Here is a 20,130-nt window from a genome sequence, read left to right as displayed (position 1 = left end):
ACTGAAAACCCGTCATGGGACTGGGTACGTACAGTCATGAGCGTAAAACTCAGAAAATTAGTGAAAAAGAATTGTCATTATTTTTTCTCTTTTATCGTAACCAGCTGTCACTCATTCTTTTTCATTATCATTAACGTCACAATATTCACAACATAAAATTATTAGATTTGAGATTAAGTGCCATAACATTGAGTCAATTTTGCAGAGTAAAGAGAGGAAAAATGTACAGTTTCTCTGGCATTTTTTCCCTCGATATGGGGCTGAAGAAATCATAAGTATAAATGAATTTTGCTCTGCGATTGTTGGATTTATTTAGTAAGTGTTGACATTTTTTATGCTTCAGCTTTGTTGAACCCTTCGCCATGGAAGTTGAACATTGGGAAAAATCCTTATCCACAGTTAGTGAAGTAATTGAGACCGTCCTCCTAGTGCAAAAACAATTTACCTATTTGGATAGTATTTTCAACTCAGAGGACATAAGAAAACAGCTACCTAAGGAAACCGATGACTTTGACAAATCTACTGCAACATGGAAAACCATCACGTCTCGCATGGCGCATGCCAGAGGAGTTCTCGAAGCTTGTCTCCAACCAGGTAAAGAAAATTATCATACAGGGAAAACGATTTTTCTTTGAGAAACGCTTCAATCAAGAAACTTATAGTTGGAAAATTTTCACGATCAAAATGTCGTCAATTGACGAAGATGAGAAAAATGTTTCGCTTCTTGTCAAATATTTGATTTAAAAACCACGAAAATCTTTATTTCAATCCCCAAAATTTTCATTTTATTGAATTTATCTATTTGGATTTAGACAGTTTATTTCTAACGTAAAATTTGAATTTACACATATACAACGTTAATTTTCAAGTTCTACGCTTAAGTGACAAAGTTGGCCCTTTTAAATTTTTCTTTGAATAAATAAAAATAATTTCATGATTCAGTCAATTCAATTTAATTAAAAATTAAATTCAGTCAATTCAATTTAATTTTTAATTAAATTGAATTGACTGAATCAAAACTGACTGATGAAATCTGATTGACTGATTGAATTGACTGATTCATTTAATTAAAAATTAAATTGAATTGACTGAATCATGAAATTCAATTAAAAATTAAAAATCAATTCAATTAAAAATTAAATTGAATTGACTGAATCATGAAATTTGTGGGATTCGTCGAGGACTACCCTAAACTTTCTCCTGAAGTCATAAAACAAATTGACGGTTCTCTACCAAAATAAAAAAAAAACTGCGATTACTTTATGAACAACAATCGACAAATAGGCCCTTCTCATGCAGTTCCCAGTCTCATTCACAAAAAAGTGACTTATCTGATTTTCTCCCTTCACGACTGAATTAACATCTGTCCTCTCTAAATTCTAATCCTATCCAAATTCAATATTAAAATGCGCTTCGAGCTGACAATTCGTTGAGTGTGTTCTCACCCTGTTTGATGGTATAAATACGTAACAATATTTAAGCTTCACCGGGCGTTTTGTTTGCTCAATCAATGTTTAGCTACGCTATTAGTTAGGATTCTGGTGCGGACAATGTCACTTCCATCGTGACAACTTAATTACAAAAATATAAACGATATATAGCGCTGAACGGAGTACACACACCAAAAACTTTTCCGCGACGATAAAAAACAATACAGAAATGAGGGAGTCGACGAGTAACGACTACTGTCAACTACAATATACGGGTGTGAACAAGCTCAACGGGTAACCATCGATCGTCCATGTTATCATGGCGATTACCACACCGTGATCGATAAATAGCGTTTTCCAAATCAAGATGCACATTTTTATTTGAACTCTAGCACTCTCAAGATGAAATAATTTTAGGAGGATTTTTAGAAAAATATTCGAAAATTCCTGTGAATTCTAAATCAAAAGGAAAAAAATTCTAAACTACTCGATATCAACAAAAAAATATTAAACCAAAACCAATTCAAATTTTGTTAAAATTCTCTCGAAGAAAATTTAATCGAAACCCAGTTCTTTCCAACAGTTTTCTAGTTTCATCTGAAATATCTTCTATCAACCTCCAATTCCCCCAGCTTCCCATCACGAGAGACTTAATTCTTGAAAATTTTCCAGCTACAGATCTCTTGATTGAAACAATGATGAAGTTTTTCAAAAAAAAAGTTTCGTCGCAGTGCATAAATAATTCCCTGACAATCGTGTCCTTTCCACCTCAGAAAATCTCCTCGAAATGCTGAAAAACTCAAGCCTGAGACTTGAATCCATTGAGCATGCCCTGGAGAGATATCTGGAAACAAAAAGGCACGCATTTCCACGCTTCTACTTCATCTCCAACGAGGATTTGTTGGAAATTCTGGCAAATTCAAAACACCCTGATCTCATTCAGCCCCACATTAAAAAATTATTTGACAACATAAAGTATTTGAAATTATCGAAGGTAAGATATCCATCAAGATAAGTCCATTGATTGTCAATCCATCCATAAACAGGATTTAATCATTTCGTTTACAGCCAGTAACAGGGAGATACCTAGCAGAGGGAATGCTGTCTACCGAGAGTGAATACGTTGAATTCCTCGAGCCAGTAATATTGGAAGGACAGGTGGAGTGTTGGCTTTGTCAAGTGGGTAAGTGGAACGTGATTTTACTTTTCTACCGAGCGCCTGACTATTCTCTTGTTTCTCAGTGATTCATTTCGATCGTCTGCTCAAATACTAAGCTTTTGTATCTCTCTATACAAAAAAAAAATGAGAGTAAATGCATTCTTTCCCTTTCACGAAATCATCCTCTCTTTTTTGCCCCCCCTCCCTCCCTCCCTCCCCTCTCGGCTCGTTCTCTATTTTTATATTTTTTTTTTGTCTTCTCCGTAAATTTGGTTCGATCTTGAACGAGAGCTCATTCCCGAAGGAAACAAGATTACGTCTTCTTTTTTTTTTTTTCGTTCCAGAAACGAGAATGCGAGACTGCCTCAGGCATGTTCTACGACACTGTCGTGTAGCGCTTCGGAAAATCTTGGGTAAACGAGACAAGTGGGTGAAGGAGTGGCCGAGTCAGCCAGGAATAACGTCCACTCAGATACAGTGGACGAGTGACTGTACCAAAGCACTTCTACGTACCAAGTGAGTACAGTACCATAAAATTCAACGATAGAATACTGAGATGAGAGATAGAGCGATGGTGATGATTTAAGCAAGCCAGACGTGGTTACTCTAATAAGAAGAATTTTGCATATTCCACGTTCACCTTCGTTCTATCTCACTCACAATTTTGCACATCTCTTACTCGTTTGCATATACTAACCATAGACCGTGAATATTTTGAGTTGAATCCTTGTCACATCCCTGAATGGAATATAAGATAAAGTATTTTACTGGCGATGATGAAGAAAAAAAATTATGTAACTAGGCAGATCTACTAATTCGGAGGGGATGAAATATTGTCGTGAAAAGTTATGGAGGGAAAGTCAGTCGGCAAATCGGAATGGCAAAAAAGCCTTAAGGGTGTTGTCGTTAGAATATTTACTCGACAGGTTTTGGGTTAATTTTTCAGACGAATGGGTCGAAAAGTCACTACGATGGTGACTTCCTGATTTTTGAGATTGTTCATTTCGAATTTGAAAGTGAATTTGTCAATTTACTGATTAGTAAATATTTTTATTATTGTTATGTGATGTGTTAGGCTGAGGGCAAGTCTCATTTAGAGATATGAAACATCGAATTCGTGGCTTTTGATTCTGAATGAATTTTAAAACAACTGCTTGAGGTCTTCGTATAAATTCACCGGGTAGTGAAGCACTAATTTTCAAAGTATTAAGCTTCTACAGTACTTAATATTACTCGGGGTTCGCGAGTCAGTTGGTATGAACCCCACAAAGGGCACAATTATGGGTCTGCACGCTCTTCAAGCTATTTACCTAATTCAGTTCGACTCAATTTTCTTGTTGATTTCAATTCCATCCGTTCTATTCCACTCTCACTTCTTCATCTTTCTCACTCGTTTACATATACTAACCATAGCCCGTGAATATTTGAGTTGAATCCCTGTCACATCCCTGAATGGAATATAAAATAAACTATTTTTTACTGTCTCTGATGAAAAAAATTATGTAACTTCATTATGAAAAATTTTCGTCTCAATTTTCCCTTTCAAATCTGCAAATTTTTGTCATATTCAATTTAAAATGAAATTTACAGACACTTGTCATCGAAAAATCGCACAGGCCATTGATTTCGGGGAGAAGTGAGTAATTAATTCGGGAAATTAAAAAAAATTGGATTTTTCGGATCTTTATCTCGAATGTAATGAGAATCCTTACCTTTGTAGTCTTCCGGTGAAAATCTGTTATCTATTATTTATCTTTCACGCATTCATTCCAGTCAGGATGCGAGGAAATCCGCAGATAATGAGCCTTCGTTAATGACAGAACTTGTGACCGATGCAGTGAGCATGAGAGAATCCCGGAATTCGTGTAATCCATTCACTCCAAATAAATTCTCTGAGTTCGACATTGCCATTGAAACAATTATGCGATTCCTAATTAGTGAAGCCCTAATTTTGATTCCAAAATCATTTATTTATAGTCTCAAAATTAGGGATTAGACAGGGGCGACCGTACAGTAATTGATCATTAATCTACCTCGGAAGGGAAAAATCTTTCACGAGGTTTTTTTTATTTACGCGATGAACCAATTTACGTAGCCGTTGCATATTATGTTTAAATGAAAATACAATAGCATTTCAAATTATACTCTTATAAACGGTAGTTATTCTTAATATCTAGTCCCTGTATCTAGCTACAAAATTTATATCACCCGTTAAAGTGGTCTTCTCTGCGGTTTATTACCGTTTTCTTGAGAGACTTCTCAAGTGCGGTATGCGAGAAGATGGAAGAGATCAAAAACAGGGCCTCCCAAGTGCACTGGAAAATGCTGAACGCATAGAAAATTTACCGTGAAAAAAAGGGTTTTGATTTTTTTGGACACATCACTAATTACCAGGACAACCGATAAAATTAATCTGCATTTTAAAAAAAAATATCCGCAGAAGTGCAGGAACATGTCACCCTTAAGTCAGTAAAATTCCCAGTGTTAAGACTGGATTATTTCCCTGAGTAGGACTTTGCATCCTTTTCCCCTGGTGGCACCAGAATAATTTTTTAAAATTTTTCCGCATGATTTTCCGATTTTCCCCAATGTAACAGACTCATGGACTCGAAGAAGCCGCTGAAAAAATTGAAAGCTAAGCAAAATCAGGCACTGGCCTTGTACTCCGATGCCCTTCGACGTGATCTTGATCGTCTTCAGCGGATAAAATACAAAGCGATTGTGGTCATCGAAATTCATGCGCGTGATGTGATAGAGACGATGTACAAGAACGGTTAGTTAATGTTCACAGTCATGTCAATATACTGAGAACAAAAATTATTTTATTCGTGAATTGATGTCAAGATCCAGTTCCAAATATGATAATTATGCTGGACGATCTCATTATTGTCCTGTCCTCGACCAAAAAATGATTATTTTCCAAATTTCCCAAATTTATGATTTCCTCGGGTTAAATAATTCCAAATAATTCTAAATACTGATAATCATTAATGAATCGTTATTAATCAAATCAAGATCAATTCTCATGTCTGGAATTGTATTTGATTCACCTGGGAGTGACTGGCCTGAACATTTGGGTCACAAAAGCTCTTTGTTTCTGGTAATTTTTATAAAAAAATATTAAAAAATCGTATATTCTCGACAAAAATATTTTATGGAATATGGAATCGCAAGTGATAAGATGCTTTCAATGTAATGATGAGTCATTTTCAAGTAAATATGTCATTATCTACGATCTATAGAGAATGCACTGGTAAAATGAAGATTTAAAATGTTGAAACAATGGAATTATGTTTTGCCGGGAAAAAACATATCCAACAAACTATATTCTGGGGAATTTACGATATTTTTGCACTCCGTGTGCCCCTACATTTTGTGTTTGACAGATCAATAACAATCACAACTTTTTCATTTCAGATTGTAAAGATGTGTCAGCATTTGAGTGGTTATCTCAGTTACGATTCTACTGGGATAGGGATATTGACGACTGTGTGGTCAGACAGACCAACACTCACTTCAGATACGGCTACGAATACCTTGGCAATACCGAGCGTTTAGTAATCACCCCGTTGACTGATCGGTATTCGGATTGTTGTACGAGTAATAGGAAAAAAAAAATTTTTTTGGCGAAAAGTCTCATATTCACTGAGTATCGATTTAATCCCGATAAAAGGCGAAAAATGCTTGAACTCTACTCTAATTTATTGGTTTACTAGGGCGGACCATAAATTCAGACGGGTGCATGCGACGGGACAATTTGTTTCACGAAAACGCGATTGAGAGTTTTGCATAGTCTTTAGTATCGAGCTTTATCGGACATTCACTTAGTGGATTGCCAATCCCTCGAGACTATTTTCTTGAGAATGGGGTAAAGAATCGTATAAAGTCAGTTGTACTGTTTGGGAAACAGATTTATGTCATCATTCTTGCGACGATATTCAGTGATTAATGGACATCACCGTTGATAAGGAATGGGGGAGCGGGGGGAAATGGATCATGTTTTTTTTTGGAAAGAGCATGATCGGTGAGGATCTGATGAGATTTGGGTATTTTCTCCGGAAAATTTACGGTACCGTCAGGTATTTTCGTTTCGAAATTTGTTCCGAAATTTGTTTCGAAATTTATTTCGACATTTCATCAGAAATTCTAAAAAATTGTAGAAATTTTTTGAAAAAAGAAATTTTCTAGAAATTCCATGCAGATAAATAACCCAAGTTTACTGTAGCGATGATAACAAATTTGGTGATTTGACTGAAAGAGTGGAATTATGATTGCTGAGATAATTGAATTGTAATGAACAAATCAATTGATAAATGATTCAATGTAACGTGAAAATTTAACAGCCAATAAATTGGAGCATATGATTCCCATCAGTTCCACAGCAATGAATTCATTGACAGAAAAAATGCCAAATGGGGGATTAATTTTTCAATTAAAGTCATTGATTTGGTGGATAGTCTTTCAGAAAATTTCTACTGATTTTCAATAATTTTTTCATGCCTCGACGAATTATATGAATATATGGAGAAATATTAGTTAAATGAAGATAAACCAGAAGGGAAAGCGCGAAAAAATAAAAATTCGTTTCAAATATTCTCGATGAATGAAAAATTTCCTCTAGCCAGGCTCTGAATATTCAATCGTGCTCATGCATCCATTAAATATATCCTTTGAAAAATTCAACATAGATATTCACCGTCCCATGAAACATGGCGTCCATTTCCTGGTGATTCCCCGTCAAAGTTTGACAATTTTATGATTTCTAGAGAGAATTTCAAGAACCTATTACCAATTATATCGATTATAAAGCTCGTGACCTTTGGATTTTCTCAATGAAGTTCAGACTGTCCGAGATTCTGTTCGTGCTTTTTTTTTAGAAAATATTGAGTCATTTTTCGTGAAAAAAACGTGAATTTAAGCGGAAATAGTGTAGAATATCCTTTTATTGAATTATATTAATTCAATTAATTTAATTAGATAATATTAATTATATGGATTAATTAAATAATTTAAATATTCTTCCAGGTGCTACATCACATTAACAACTGCTCTTCATCTTTATCGCGGTGGAAGTCCAAAAGGTCCAGCTGGTACTGGAAAAACAGAGACTGTAAAAGATCTTGGTAAAGCACTAGGGTTCAATGTGATTGTTCAAAATTGCTCAGAGGGCCTAGACTACAAAAGCATGGGAAGACTATTCTCTGGTTTAGCACAGACCGGTGCTTGGGGCTGCTTCGACGAGTTCAACAGGTTGTGCTTAGTGAAATAATATTCATAATACGAATTCCATCGAAAGTGCAGTAGTTCATTTCTCATCATATTTATTATCTCATTCACAGAATAAATGTTGAGGTGTTATCAGTCGTTGCACAACAGATTCTCTCAATTTTATCAGCTCTATCGCAAAAGTTGACTGAATTTATATTTGAAGGCTTCAATATCGGGCTCAAGTCAACTTGTGGAATATTCATTACAATGAATCCTGGGTATGCAGGTCGAACAGAGCTCCCGGATAATTTGAAATCAATGTTTCGACCGATATCCATGATGCGACCGGATAGCAGTATGATTGCGGAAATTAATTTGTTTGGTGAGGGATTTCGAAACACGAGAGTACTGGCCAAGAAGGTAATAAATCATTTTCTTTTTCAAAATTGAAAAACCGCGGAAGGACTCGACGGTTCAGGTTCAGGATTTGGCCTGAAATTCGGACAAATTGGGCCTGGTCCGTTTCTCATGCCCAGGCAATTCTTAATCATCCACAATTTTTTTCTCTCTTTGAATATATAGATATTCACGTTATACACCCTGGCACAACAGCAACTCAGTCAGCAACACCACTACGATTTCGGTCTTCGTGGAATAGTGACTTTGACACGTTATGCAGGTAAAAAGCGACGTCAGCACGCCAATTTACTGGACGAAGAGGTTAATTTTTACTCACCACTTCCACAGAGAAATATTCCATAAAAATTACCTATTTTTCCGTAATTCAAGAACGAATTACAGTTGCAATATTCTTCCGGAAATTTAGCCAAATCTTTCCTGAACATTCAGTAATTTTTATTCCAATCGTCACGGAAAAATTACTCCTGCTACGTCAAATTTCCCAGTCAATTCCATAATCAATGAATGAACTGTCAATTTTTACGGAATTTTTCTCTCTCTCTGTCTGTTCGCTACTAATGTTTAAAAAAAAACTCATCCTATTCTGTTCATATTATCAAGGTTATCATCCTCGCCATGAAGGATATGAATGCAGCCAAGTTGACGGCAGATGACGTACCCTTATTTAACGGCATCACGTCGGACCTTTTTCCTAACACAACAGTACCGACAATAGACTACAGCCATATGTTGGAATATATCACTAAAGAAGCAGTCGCTTCCAACTTGCAGGTACATTCTCAATCATTTATTCTCGTAATAATGCCTTTCTATTATTGTCATACACTACCCTTAAGTCATTGAAGGAGAGGAACGCGGGTGTTCGGTGCCAATAAAGTGTATCGATCAATCATTGATGCAGTCACGGAAAAAAGTCTTGAAAAAAGAAAATTCTTCGGCTATTCGTTCATTTTTAGTTTTAAATATTCTGTTCAAAATTTATGCCAGTGATATCTTTGGCCAAACGAATAATATATTATGTGCTATATATATAATATATAATATATATGCAAATAATAATAAATAATCTCACCCGAGCATTTTTTTTTTTCAAACGAAAAGTGAAATTAAATATTTATACATAAAGAATTGAATTGAATTTTAGAAGGGAACGGTAATTTTTATCAAAAATAATCTCTCTCAGTGCAGTGCTATATAAAATCATTTGTAGAAATAGTGTATGGTAAATCTTTTAACATTAGTTGGGCGATAACAATTTAATGATTCGATTCTTAATTTTTGTTCAGCCAATTCCAAATCTACTGACGAAAGTGATTGAGTTGTATGAAACACAGAATTCGAGGCACTCGACAATGATTGTTGGTGAATCAAATACCGGTAAATCGGTAACATGGAAAACTTTGCGGAATACGATGACAGCGATGAAGAAAGATGGGAGGGCTGGTTTCAAAGCAGTTGACGTATATCCGATCAACCCCAAAGCACTGAATCTGGGGGAATTGTACGGTGAATATAATCTCAAAACTGGTGAATGGTTCGACGGAGTCATATCCGCTATTATGAGAAAAACTTGTTCTGGTGAGCGACAGCCATTGTTCAATTCATGATATTTTTTTAATTAAAACAATGATATGGCCTTTCAAATAGCATTGGGAGTGACGTTTCATTATACAATAACCAGAAAGAAATTGAAGTCTCACAGATACTTAGTCAGTAATTTTCTATTTGAATTTACTATAAAAAATATGATATTTAATTTGAATCTACAAATCAAATATCGATAATCAGTTGGAAATGATTTAAAAATTTTGAGGAATTGAGAATTTATAAACAATTTTTGTTTTCTGTGGAATTGCAATACGATAAAATTTTCGCAGAAGTGCACCAGGAATTTCAATTAGTGAAGCAGTATATTGTTAGAATATAATTGCAAATTTTTAAACAATAGGAATATGACCGACGTTAATTCCACAAAAAATATCTGATGAAGATAAATTGTATAGAAAAAACCTTTTTTATTCTGTTATACAAAATCCTTTCTATGAAACATTTGAATAGAATTGTCTGGCAAATCCGATCGATTTTTCTATTAAATAGTTGTCATCCATGATTCCACAGATGAAAGCCCAGATGAAAAGTGGATACTCTTTGACGGTCCAATTGATGCTGTTTGGATCGAGAACATGAATAGCGTTATGGATGACAATAAAATACTGACATTGATCAACAACGAACGCATAACGATGCCACATCAAGTTTCACTTTTATTTGAGGTTCAAAATTTAGCAGTAGCTTCACCTGCAACTGTATCTCGCGCAGGAATGGTTTACAATGATTACAAGGACTTAGGATGGCAGCCACTTGTCAATTCGTGGCTACAAACTTATAAAAATACACCAGAGTTTGTTGAAGAAATGGAAAAATTATTTCACCGCTTTGTGGACGACATTCTCACGTTTAAACGGAATAAATGCACGGAAACTATTGCTGTTAGCGAGCTCAATTCAGTTGAAAGTCTCTGCAAGCTTCTGAAAATCCTAGCAACTCCCGAAAATGGAGTAGAGTTCACATCGAACAGGGATGAGTTCAACCTCATGTGCAAAATATGGTTTCTCTTTTGGTGAGTATTAACATTTTCATTCTTTATTACGTAGACAGACACATGCAAATTGCAAAATCCAAATACTGTAATCGTGATTTTTGTTGATTTGATGGCTTCAAAAATTTTATTTTTCACTTGTTTTGACAAAAGCTGATAGTTTCCAATCAATTAATTTATACCAGCTGTTCCATCACATGTTCCATAATCCATGATCCATCTAAATGAAAAATAAAGACCCCCCAAAATGGCGAGACTGCAGGATTAGACAAGACTAAACATTCCCCTTCGGTTCTATGTATTTAAATCTTGAAAAAAAAATTTCATCTTCTAAAATCACTTCTCCAGAATGTTATGACAACCCCAATATAACGAGCCGTAAATGATCGTCTTGCTTCCTCGCTTAACTCCACGCGGATCGAAATATTCAATAAAATATACTAGAAGAGGAAATGTAAAAAATTACGTTCCCAAAGGTAATTCCTAAGCCAAGTCAAATTCAATGAAAATTACGAGTCAGAGTTAAAATTTTACGTTTCCGTCACGTAACCTTTACGCAGAATTCCGTAGAATTCCGTAAAAATGAGTCATCTGTCATACCCTTTCACCGAGATTGAGATGGAGATGAGCCGCGAAGTAGGGATATCCCGTTCATCCGTAAAAATTTACGTATCCCAGGACGTAAAAAGGCGCCAATTCCCTAGAAATTATTGACCGTCCAAGAATTTTTATTTTCGTAGCTATGATAGTTCGGGAACTTTTAATTAAATTTTACTAGTCCCCGAAAAATTACGGCAGGTGGAATTGTTCGTGCTTTTTCCGTTTAAAAAAAAAATTACTAACAATTTCAGAATTCAGTAACGAAGTGGTGATTCAAGATGACTCGTTTGTTCTCCACCTGTTTTGCATTTAATGTTATTTTTTATATTCATACGATTCTCATATGTATATGTCACAGCGCGATCTGGTCACTCTGTGGATCCGTTGACGAAGTGGGAAGACAGAGAATGGATAACTACATAAGGGAAATGGAAGGAGCTTTTCCCCTCAAGGATACTGTATACGAGTATTATGTCGACGTCAGACAACGTGGTTTCGTCTCGTGGGAAGAAAAATTGCCCCTTGCATGGCGCTATCAATCCGGGTATAGGAAAAATTTACCAGATAAAGTTGCTGAAATTCCCACTCCCCAGTAACATAACGTATATTTATTTTTTTAGACTGCCTTTTTTCAAGATTACTGTTCCAACAGTGGATACTGTCAGATATGAATATCTAGTGAAAAATCTATTGGAAAAAGATTACCCGGTTCTTCTCATTGGTGCTGTTGGTGCTGGAAAAACATCGATAGCACAAACTGTACTGGAGTCATTTGAAAAAACTAAGTACACCTGTCTTACCATCAATATGTCTAGTCAAACATCTTCAAATCATGTTCAAGAGACAATCGAGAGTAGATTGGAGAAACGTACGAGACAAATTTATATTCCAACAGCTGGAAAAACAATGATAACATTTATGGATGATTTCAATATGCCAATGAAGGATACGTATGGGTCACAAGCTCCGTTAGAACTTGTTCGACAATTCATCGATTATCAATTTTGGTAAGAGGACAATTCCATAGAAAAGTTTCTAGTCGTTGGGTGGAGAAAAAATATGAGAATGTTTTGCTATAAATTGGGGAGGGAAAAAAATTACAGTGTCGTAGACAGAGAGAAAAGTTTGGGGAAAAATTACCAAACAAATCAAACAACTGGGGATGAACCAGTTCCAGGTTCTTTCGACTTTATTAGACCTCTGGGACACAGACTAAAGTAGTTGGATATTGGTTAACTGACCGGTAGGGGGACTAATGGATATTTTTTCGCGAAATCGATGCAATAATATTGATACGTCTGCAGGTGGCTACAGCGTCGGTCTGAATTTCATATTCCTCTATCGACATTTTTCCATTACTAGAAAAATGTTTGATAAAGTTGAAATTTGCACGGCTTTCAAGCGTATGAATGTACAAAAGTGTATTCATTCATGTTTGAAATGTCGAAAATTTTTGGTTTTATTCTGCCGTTGTGTAATATTTCTGAAAACGAATGAAAGAGGGACAGAGAGATATTTTTTAGTAAAAATTGAGTAATCCTTGCTGTCAGTGGAAATTTTATTATGAAAATCATGAATTTTCCTCTGTATTTTACTGAAATTTCATCGAAACTCCAGGAATTTCCCTGGCAATGAGAGCAAACTGTACCTGAGCAGCACTTTTCACAGTCGTTGAATTGCATAATTTTTTTCAGCACTTCCGCTAGAATTTTTCGAGCAAATTTCTCTTCGCGAACTCACGTAGATGTACGCGACTTCTCATTTTGCGTTTTTGCTTCTAAAAGCAGTTGAAAAAAAATTTCAATTATGTGATGTTCATGTAAATTCAAATTGTAATGAAGCACTTATTTTTTCAAAGTATCAAGCTACCCCAGTATTTACCATTACCGAGGGTTCGCGACGAGAAGGCAGCTAGTGCGCACCCACAAAGGCCATCATCATTGGCCCGGTCATCCCCTTCAACTTACCATATTTACGTAAAGAGTTCAACTAAATTTTTTTATTCCATTCAATGATTTTTATCGCTCTTGTCGTCTCTTTAATTATGAATTTTTATCTTTAGTTTCATTCTGGGGTTTTTAGTCTGTGAAAAATGTCGAGAGAAGACGTGTGAAATGTAGGAATTCGCTTTTTGCTGCGCAGGTTCTGATTAAATGCCCAATTCTATGGTAAAATGAAAAAATAATGACGTTGGCTAATACCATCCACCGTGATCATTGAATCTAGTGTACTATGGAATTCTCTGAACCCTCAGAAGTACTGTTGAAAGGCAGAGAACTCAAAAAATGGGAAAATCAATGTAGAATGAATGGAAGAAAAGCCACGTTTACTGACACGGCTTCGCATTGAAACTGCGCTCAACTGTTAACATATTCCTCGCCGGTCGATGCGAACGCTATGTAAGGGTGGGGACCGGGATAATTCCGAAATGAACAAATTAACAATCGCTGTAACGCTTGCACATTCGAATTGAAGAACAGTTGGATTTGATTTTTCGATTTGAATTCAATTTGAAAAAAAAATCGATCATGAAATTCCTCAGTTGGGTTCGATATCACTGATGTGTCAATGGCGTTTGAAGATTTCCAATTCATTGTCGAAATCGAAGGGTTCGTCCAACTGAAATTTTAGTGTTGAAAGTTCAGGGCAACTAGTCTTAGATTTTAGAAATTATTTCGTGAATCGTTAGAAGAATTCAGGAGAAATTAATTGATTGTTGGATATTTGTGTTTTGTTTTGACTGTTTGGTAAAAATTATGGTGTTATTGGGGAAAGTTTGACGGTGGTTTCGTGAAAGTTATTTTCCAGATTTGGAAAAAATACTTAGACTGAGAGAAAAACACTGAAGAAAATACGATATGAGAAGGAAAATTTACTGCTCGTCTCTCATTTTTTATCATGATTTTAGATAAAAATGACTGAAAATATTCTTCAGCCCACGATTATGTGACTAGTCACGTACTTTCTGTCTTTTTTTCTCCGTGTAGCTATTTATTTTAATCATATATTACATATTATATGATGCTTCTAATTTTTCGTTTTAAATACTGAGCTTCTATTCTCTTCTTCCTTGGCTGGTCTATCAGTCTTTGTTTGTACTCTAGATTAAGACGCCCTAATTTGTAGGGAATTAAAGGGAACTATCACAGTATTTTTCTCTCCGTGGATATTTTAATAAATAAAATTGTTAGACTGACGTGGATCGTGGGTTCGATTCCCAGCCGTTGCATCAATTTTCTGGCGTCTCTAATTTCTCAGTTTCATTGTTTCGCGGGAGTATCGTAAAAGAGACAACTGTACCGAGCCAACGGTTATCCCCTCGGTGTGAGGGTTTTTCCTTGGCCCATGACGACTGCGGAAAAGGGAACAGTGGGATGGGAACAAATCGTAAAAACTCGAAAGGATATACGAATGAATGGAAATTTAATTTAATTTTACATAAAAATTCCCAGCGAGTGAGTGATTGACAAAAAGCTCAACGTTTTCTTGATGATATTTCAAGCGCAATTTTTTTGACAGGGGACGATTCAATATTTAGATCTGATGAATGGAGCAGCTCACGAAAATTTTGAATAAATTATATTTTTACAGGTTTCCGGTAATTTTACCAGTTAACCAATGGACAGTTGATTATCCCTTTGGTATTCTCACAATTTTGAGAGGAAATCAATAAAGAGCTTGAAGTTGAAGGAATTATTTGATAAAATTTGAGAATATTCTCAGGAAATAATCTTTAGTTGAAGAAGAAATTTTAATCGGAAATTTTGACGTGTTTAGTCTGAATTTCCAGTTGGGAAATAGCATGTCTTATGAAAATAGTGGGCGCTAGGTTGACGCATGTACTTTCTTTCGGAATTTCCGCTGTCAAATCATTGTAGAACATGTCAGATTTAAAGTGATTAGTCTGACGGCGCGCTCCTCTTCGACATTACGACGTGGAAATAGACCAACGTTTATTTCCATTTGCTCGTTTAATATTCAGAGACGATGTGAAATAAGTCAAGATTTCGTATGATGATTTTAAAAAATTATGCTCCAATTATACGTGTCAATTAACAAAAAATCAGGAAAATTTGTTGCTGGAAAACTTTTTTTTCCATTGAAAATTTCATGATAAAACCATTGCATTCCATTGATATTAACTATTGAATTAGAAAATCGTAGAACTATTTCGAGAAAATATTTTATTTAAAAAAAAGATACATCTGAATGGAATTCTATTCTATTCAATTGTTATGCAGAATATTTTCTATTGATTATGACAATAAAACTGCATCAATTTGACAGAGTAATCTCTCGAAATTCCGGAAATTTTCGTATGCAATCACAAGTTTTTTCGATGAATGTTTTTAACGTAAATTCATTTGAATTCAACAGGTACGATCGGCAAAAGCAAACTCGAAAGTACATCCAGAAGACACAATTGATGGCCGCAATGGGTCCTCCCGGTGGTGGTCGTAACACAATTACAGACCGCCTTCTCACGAAATTCAACGTCATCAACGTCACATTCCCGATAGAAAAACAGATTCTGAGGATTTACGGAACTCTGCTGAATCAACAGCTGTTTGACTTTCATCCTGAGGTGAAAGGAATTGGTGAGAGAATCAATCATACTTGATAGAAATTACGTCTCCCTCTGCGCGATTGAACGTTGCGGTAAAATTCGTACTGCAAGCACGCCCTGTCGTGATAGTTGCCCTATTGAATTGTTTTTCTCGGAATTTTTAGGTCAAATGCCGATAAATTTTGTTCTATTTAATTTCACCAGAAATTTCAAAGAATCTCGTCTGTGAAAAATCATCAAATTTATGGATTTTCTGTTTCAATAATTCGAAAGTTAATGACACGCTATTTTTCTGTTCAATTATTCCCTCAAAGTTCGTAAAATTGAATCAAATTTCTAATTTTCTTTCGTGTAAACTCTTTTCTAGTCCATTCCAAACAACTATCTGGATATTAATACGACAAATGCTATATTATTATCTATCTAATTATCAGAATCTAATCATATCTAATACAATTTTGGGTTCGTAATTGGTGAAATTAAAAATATTTATTGAACTCTGGAAGGTGGAGACCAACTTTAGGTTTTTTTAACGTATCCAAGAACATAATACATAATGCATCTCTCCATATAATAAAATAAATGGGGAGGGGGCTATATTTATATATTTTCCAAATATAAAGCCTTTAATATACTCTTAAATTATCCAATTGTGTAGCAAATGAAATCACATTATCGACGCTGGAAATATACAAGAACGTCAGCCGCACTATGCTACCCACCCCCATGAAAATTCACTACTTATTCAATCTTCGAGATATCTCCAAAGTATTTCAAGGACTTCTTCGAAGCCATAAAGATTACCAGTATTCTCGCACGACATTTCTTCGCCTATGGGTGCACGAGATTTTCCGAGTCTTCAGTGACCGATTTATCGATGAAAGGTAATGGATTAAATAACTCTTCGTGAACAAAAAAAAACTCACTTCATTCATTCAATTTACACAGAGACCGCGACTGGTTCATCGCACAAATGAATGAACAATTGGGAAAGTACTTTGAGCTCACCTTCCACAATCTCTGCCCGGAAAAACGCTGTCCCATATTCGGTGAGTGTTTGCATATTTGAATGAAATTTCAATTGCGTTAGAAAAAATACGTAGCGACCATCTGACGCGCTGATGGAATTCGCGGAAATCCCTTGATTTTTTTTTCTATTGATTCTGCCGAGAATTTTCTTCCGAATGGAATGTTGATGAAATTGAATGAAAATAAAATGGGCGATGGAGAGAAGCGGAGACTTGCGGAGTTTCTGGTAAATGATTCCGGAAAAAATTGATTAATTAAGTGGTTTAGAATTATTGGATAGGGAGGTCACTTAAATTTTAATGGGGAAAAGAAATTCATTTGAAAATTGTATATAAAAAAATGACGATGAAGATTTTATGTGGATATCACTGTTTACCACTGACGAAAAATTGAAAATTAGTTTTTGAATCGTTTTTTAATGATAAAAAATAAGTCGTAAACATGAGAAAGACAAATTTTCTAGTTCTTAAATTTCATGGCGCTTTCTCCGCAAGTTTTTTGATATTTTATAATGATTTTAAGAGTTAAATATCACTGATCTGGATTTTCATTTAATTAATGAATGATATAACACTAAAAAAATCAGTCTTTCAAAATTGCGATTGATTTTTAAAAATAATTGATAAACAATCAATTTTTCACTCATGAGAATCATTTGTTCGATATCGTAAGACATTTATTTTGTAGCTAAAGGATCTTGCGTGCGTCCATAGCTCTAGGGATTGTTTGGCACAATTTCCGACACTCATTCTTATATCGGAGAACACGAGGAAAATACCCGATTCATTTTGGAGTACGAGTAGTCCTCATTTGTCGGATTATTTTTCCCACTTGGATAACGGCGATCGAAGCTGTATTTGGAGGAAAAGAAATAACGAGGGGCTACGAAATATTTAAAATCTAGGAGGAAATATCGAGTTGTAATATCCCGAAAGCTCCAAACTTATTGGGAGTTGGCGGAGAGTTCGTTGAAAACGATCGCAAGCGTCAAGTTTTCGATAAGGACCAAACCCTTTGACATTTTACCGATTTTGATTTTTCGTAATCCAGATGCATATGTTTGTTAAAAAATTCGTGAAAAGATGTTGTGAATTCGTTTGAAAATTTTGTTGGATTTTCATTTTTTAATGGATTTTCACTCTTTTTTGCTCAAATATTAGAACAAATTTCCTATACGCGCCTCTATATTTATATAAAAATCCGTAACAGTTCCATATAGTTTTCCTGACCCAAATTTCTCTCCGGAATTCTGGAAAAGTTACGTACTTTTTATTAAATATTTCTCTCAGTCCAAACTTCTCATCGCAGGAAAGATATTTTTTAAAAACCGCAGAATTTCTACGGTTTTAGCCTTCACCGGCGATATAAAAAAATATAAAAAATATTAAAAAATTAAAACGTATCAAGTTCATGCCATTCCCAGAGAAAGAAAAATGAATGAAATCGAAATTCACGATATTCCACAAAAATAAATGATTCAGGAAAATTCACAAAATTTTCCCTCTTTTATAGCTGACATCTTCATGTTTTTTTTTTCTCTTTGCGGGAATGAAAAATTTTCACAATTCCAATCAACTTCCATACGAATGCGAAACGAACGAAAAATCATATCTACGCAATTGCGAATTTAGCTGTTCATGGAAGCCATGAGAAAAAGTTAATTGTACAAAAGGAACAAAGCAAGAAGGATGCGAGCGTAATTCACAAGTCCATCCTTTTCGCTGTGGCGCTAAAAACTCCAATGAAATTCTGGTGGAATGAAAACGACGTCGACGTGGACGACAACGGCGAAAACTGAGATGCGAATTTTCCAACGAATGAATTATTTATGTCCTAGCGTTCTATTCGAACCACTTTTTTTTTCTATTCAGGTGACTTCATGAACCCCTGGAATGTATACGAAGATCTTTCTGACATTGCCGCTCTGCGTCGTTTCATTGGAATGCAAATTGACGAATATAATACGTTAACTGGTGTTGTGAGGCTGGATCTGATTCTCTTCATCGATGCGATTGAGCACATTTGTCGTGTTATTCGGGTGATTTCGCAGGTACCATTGGAAAAATATTTTTTTAGGTGATAAAGGCATTGGGAAATTTTTTCTTTGCTTATTGCACTCAAAGAAAAATTCACAGGATTTTTCTCAACCGGATGCGGTAATTTTTACTGGGCGAGAATTTTATATAGTGAAAGAAAACTATAAGTAAACGTACGAATTATTTTTTTATTCGATCACTCAGTTTTTCAAAAGGGCCAACGGATTTTATATAAAAAGGACTAAAACGATTTTTTATTCAAATTGAAAAAAAATCGTCACAATTTTTAATCAACTAGTTCATGCAGGGAAAAAGGGCTGACCCAATTTTAAGGGCATTTGACCCTTTATCATAATTTTTTTTCATCCCTCGTTTGATCTTTAATACCCTTTGAACCTTATAATTACTCTCTTGATACATGATCGGGGTCAAAGGTATCTTATGTGAAGCCCACGGAACATAAACGTTCGGGAGGTGATAAAAGGAAGGGTGAGGGCAGATGTCCAGCACTCGGGGCACGAGGTATCTTATATAGAAGTATCTCATATAAAATCTCGCTTGTAAAATGTTGCAGAAAATTGCCGATCTCTTGTGCTTCCAAAATCTAAAATTCTTCAGTTATTTCCACGTTCACTTCCGTAAAATTTTTCAGACGATGGGGAAAAATTTACGGGTGAACTTTCGGCCCTTTGTACTGAGGTTCAAATGGGTAAATCAAAAAGTTATTGGTTTGAGGAGTAATGAAGTATTTTCTACGAGCAATCAATTATTTTTCGTTGTGATGGTATTTATTGTATTCCACGAAAAAAAAAATCTAGAAATGAAAGCAAAACAATTTTTATTAAACTGAAAAAATATTTCAGTGTCGCTATTCAATAAAAAAATCCTTTGATCTTCGACAAATGTTGCGGTGAATTTTAGATTTGGTTTTTCCAGAAATTTTTATTGAAATTTCTATTCAAATGAAAATATTATTGAGTTCTCCATGAATTTATGGAAAAGAAAAAAAAGTTCCAATGCTTTGGAATTGTTATTGAAATTTACTCCATTAGTTTTCCATCTCAAAACTGGTGTAGTAATTT

General features: G+C 35.1%; 1 protein-coding gene across 1 annotated transcript in view; it reads left to right on the top strand.

The window, feature by feature from the left end:
- LOC135170518 (dynein axonemal heavy chain 2) overlaps positions 1-20,130 on the top strand; it is a 43,485-nt gene that overhangs the window by 973 nt on the left and 22,382 nt on the right. The window contains exons 4-21 of the mRNA XM_064136420.1: positions 344-594; positions 2,204-2,424; positions 2,499-2,613; positions 2,934-3,105; positions 5,187-5,362; positions 6,007-6,169; positions 7,615-7,839; positions 7,929-8,217; positions 8,380-8,517; positions 8,818-8,988; positions 9,504-9,795; positions 10,336-10,837; positions 11,775-11,960; positions 12,037-12,423; positions 15,794-16,014; positions 16,642-16,867; positions 16,932-17,032; positions 18,884-19,062. Coding sequence (XP_063992490.1) covers positions 344-594; positions 2,204-2,424; positions 2,499-2,613; positions 2,934-3,105; positions 5,187-5,362; positions 6,007-6,169; positions 7,615-7,839; positions 7,929-8,217; positions 8,380-8,517; positions 8,818-8,988; positions 9,504-9,795; positions 10,336-10,837; positions 11,775-11,960; positions 12,037-12,423; positions 15,794-16,014; positions 16,642-16,867; positions 16,932-17,032; positions 18,884-19,062 — 4,015 coding nt within the window. The remainder of the gene's footprint in view (positions 1-343; positions 595-2,203; positions 2,425-2,498; positions 2,614-2,933; positions 3,106-5,186; positions 5,363-6,006; positions 6,170-7,614; positions 7,840-7,928; positions 8,218-8,379; positions 8,518-8,817; positions 8,989-9,503; positions 9,796-10,335; positions 10,838-11,774; positions 11,961-12,036; positions 12,424-15,793; positions 16,015-16,641; positions 16,868-16,931; positions 17,033-18,883; positions 19,063-20,130) is intronic.

The sequence above is a fragment of the Diachasmimorpha longicaudata genome, chromosome 17 (assembly GCF_034640455.1).
Source record: "Diachasmimorpha longicaudata isolate KC_UGA_2023 chromosome 17, iyDiaLong2, whole genome shotgun sequence".
Taxonomy (NCBI): domain Eukaryota; kingdom Metazoa; phylum Arthropoda; class Insecta; order Hymenoptera; family Braconidae; genus Diachasmimorpha; species Diachasmimorpha longicaudata.
Note: the sequence above shows the minus strand (reverse complement) of the source record. Positions and strands in the feature narration are given on the sequence as shown.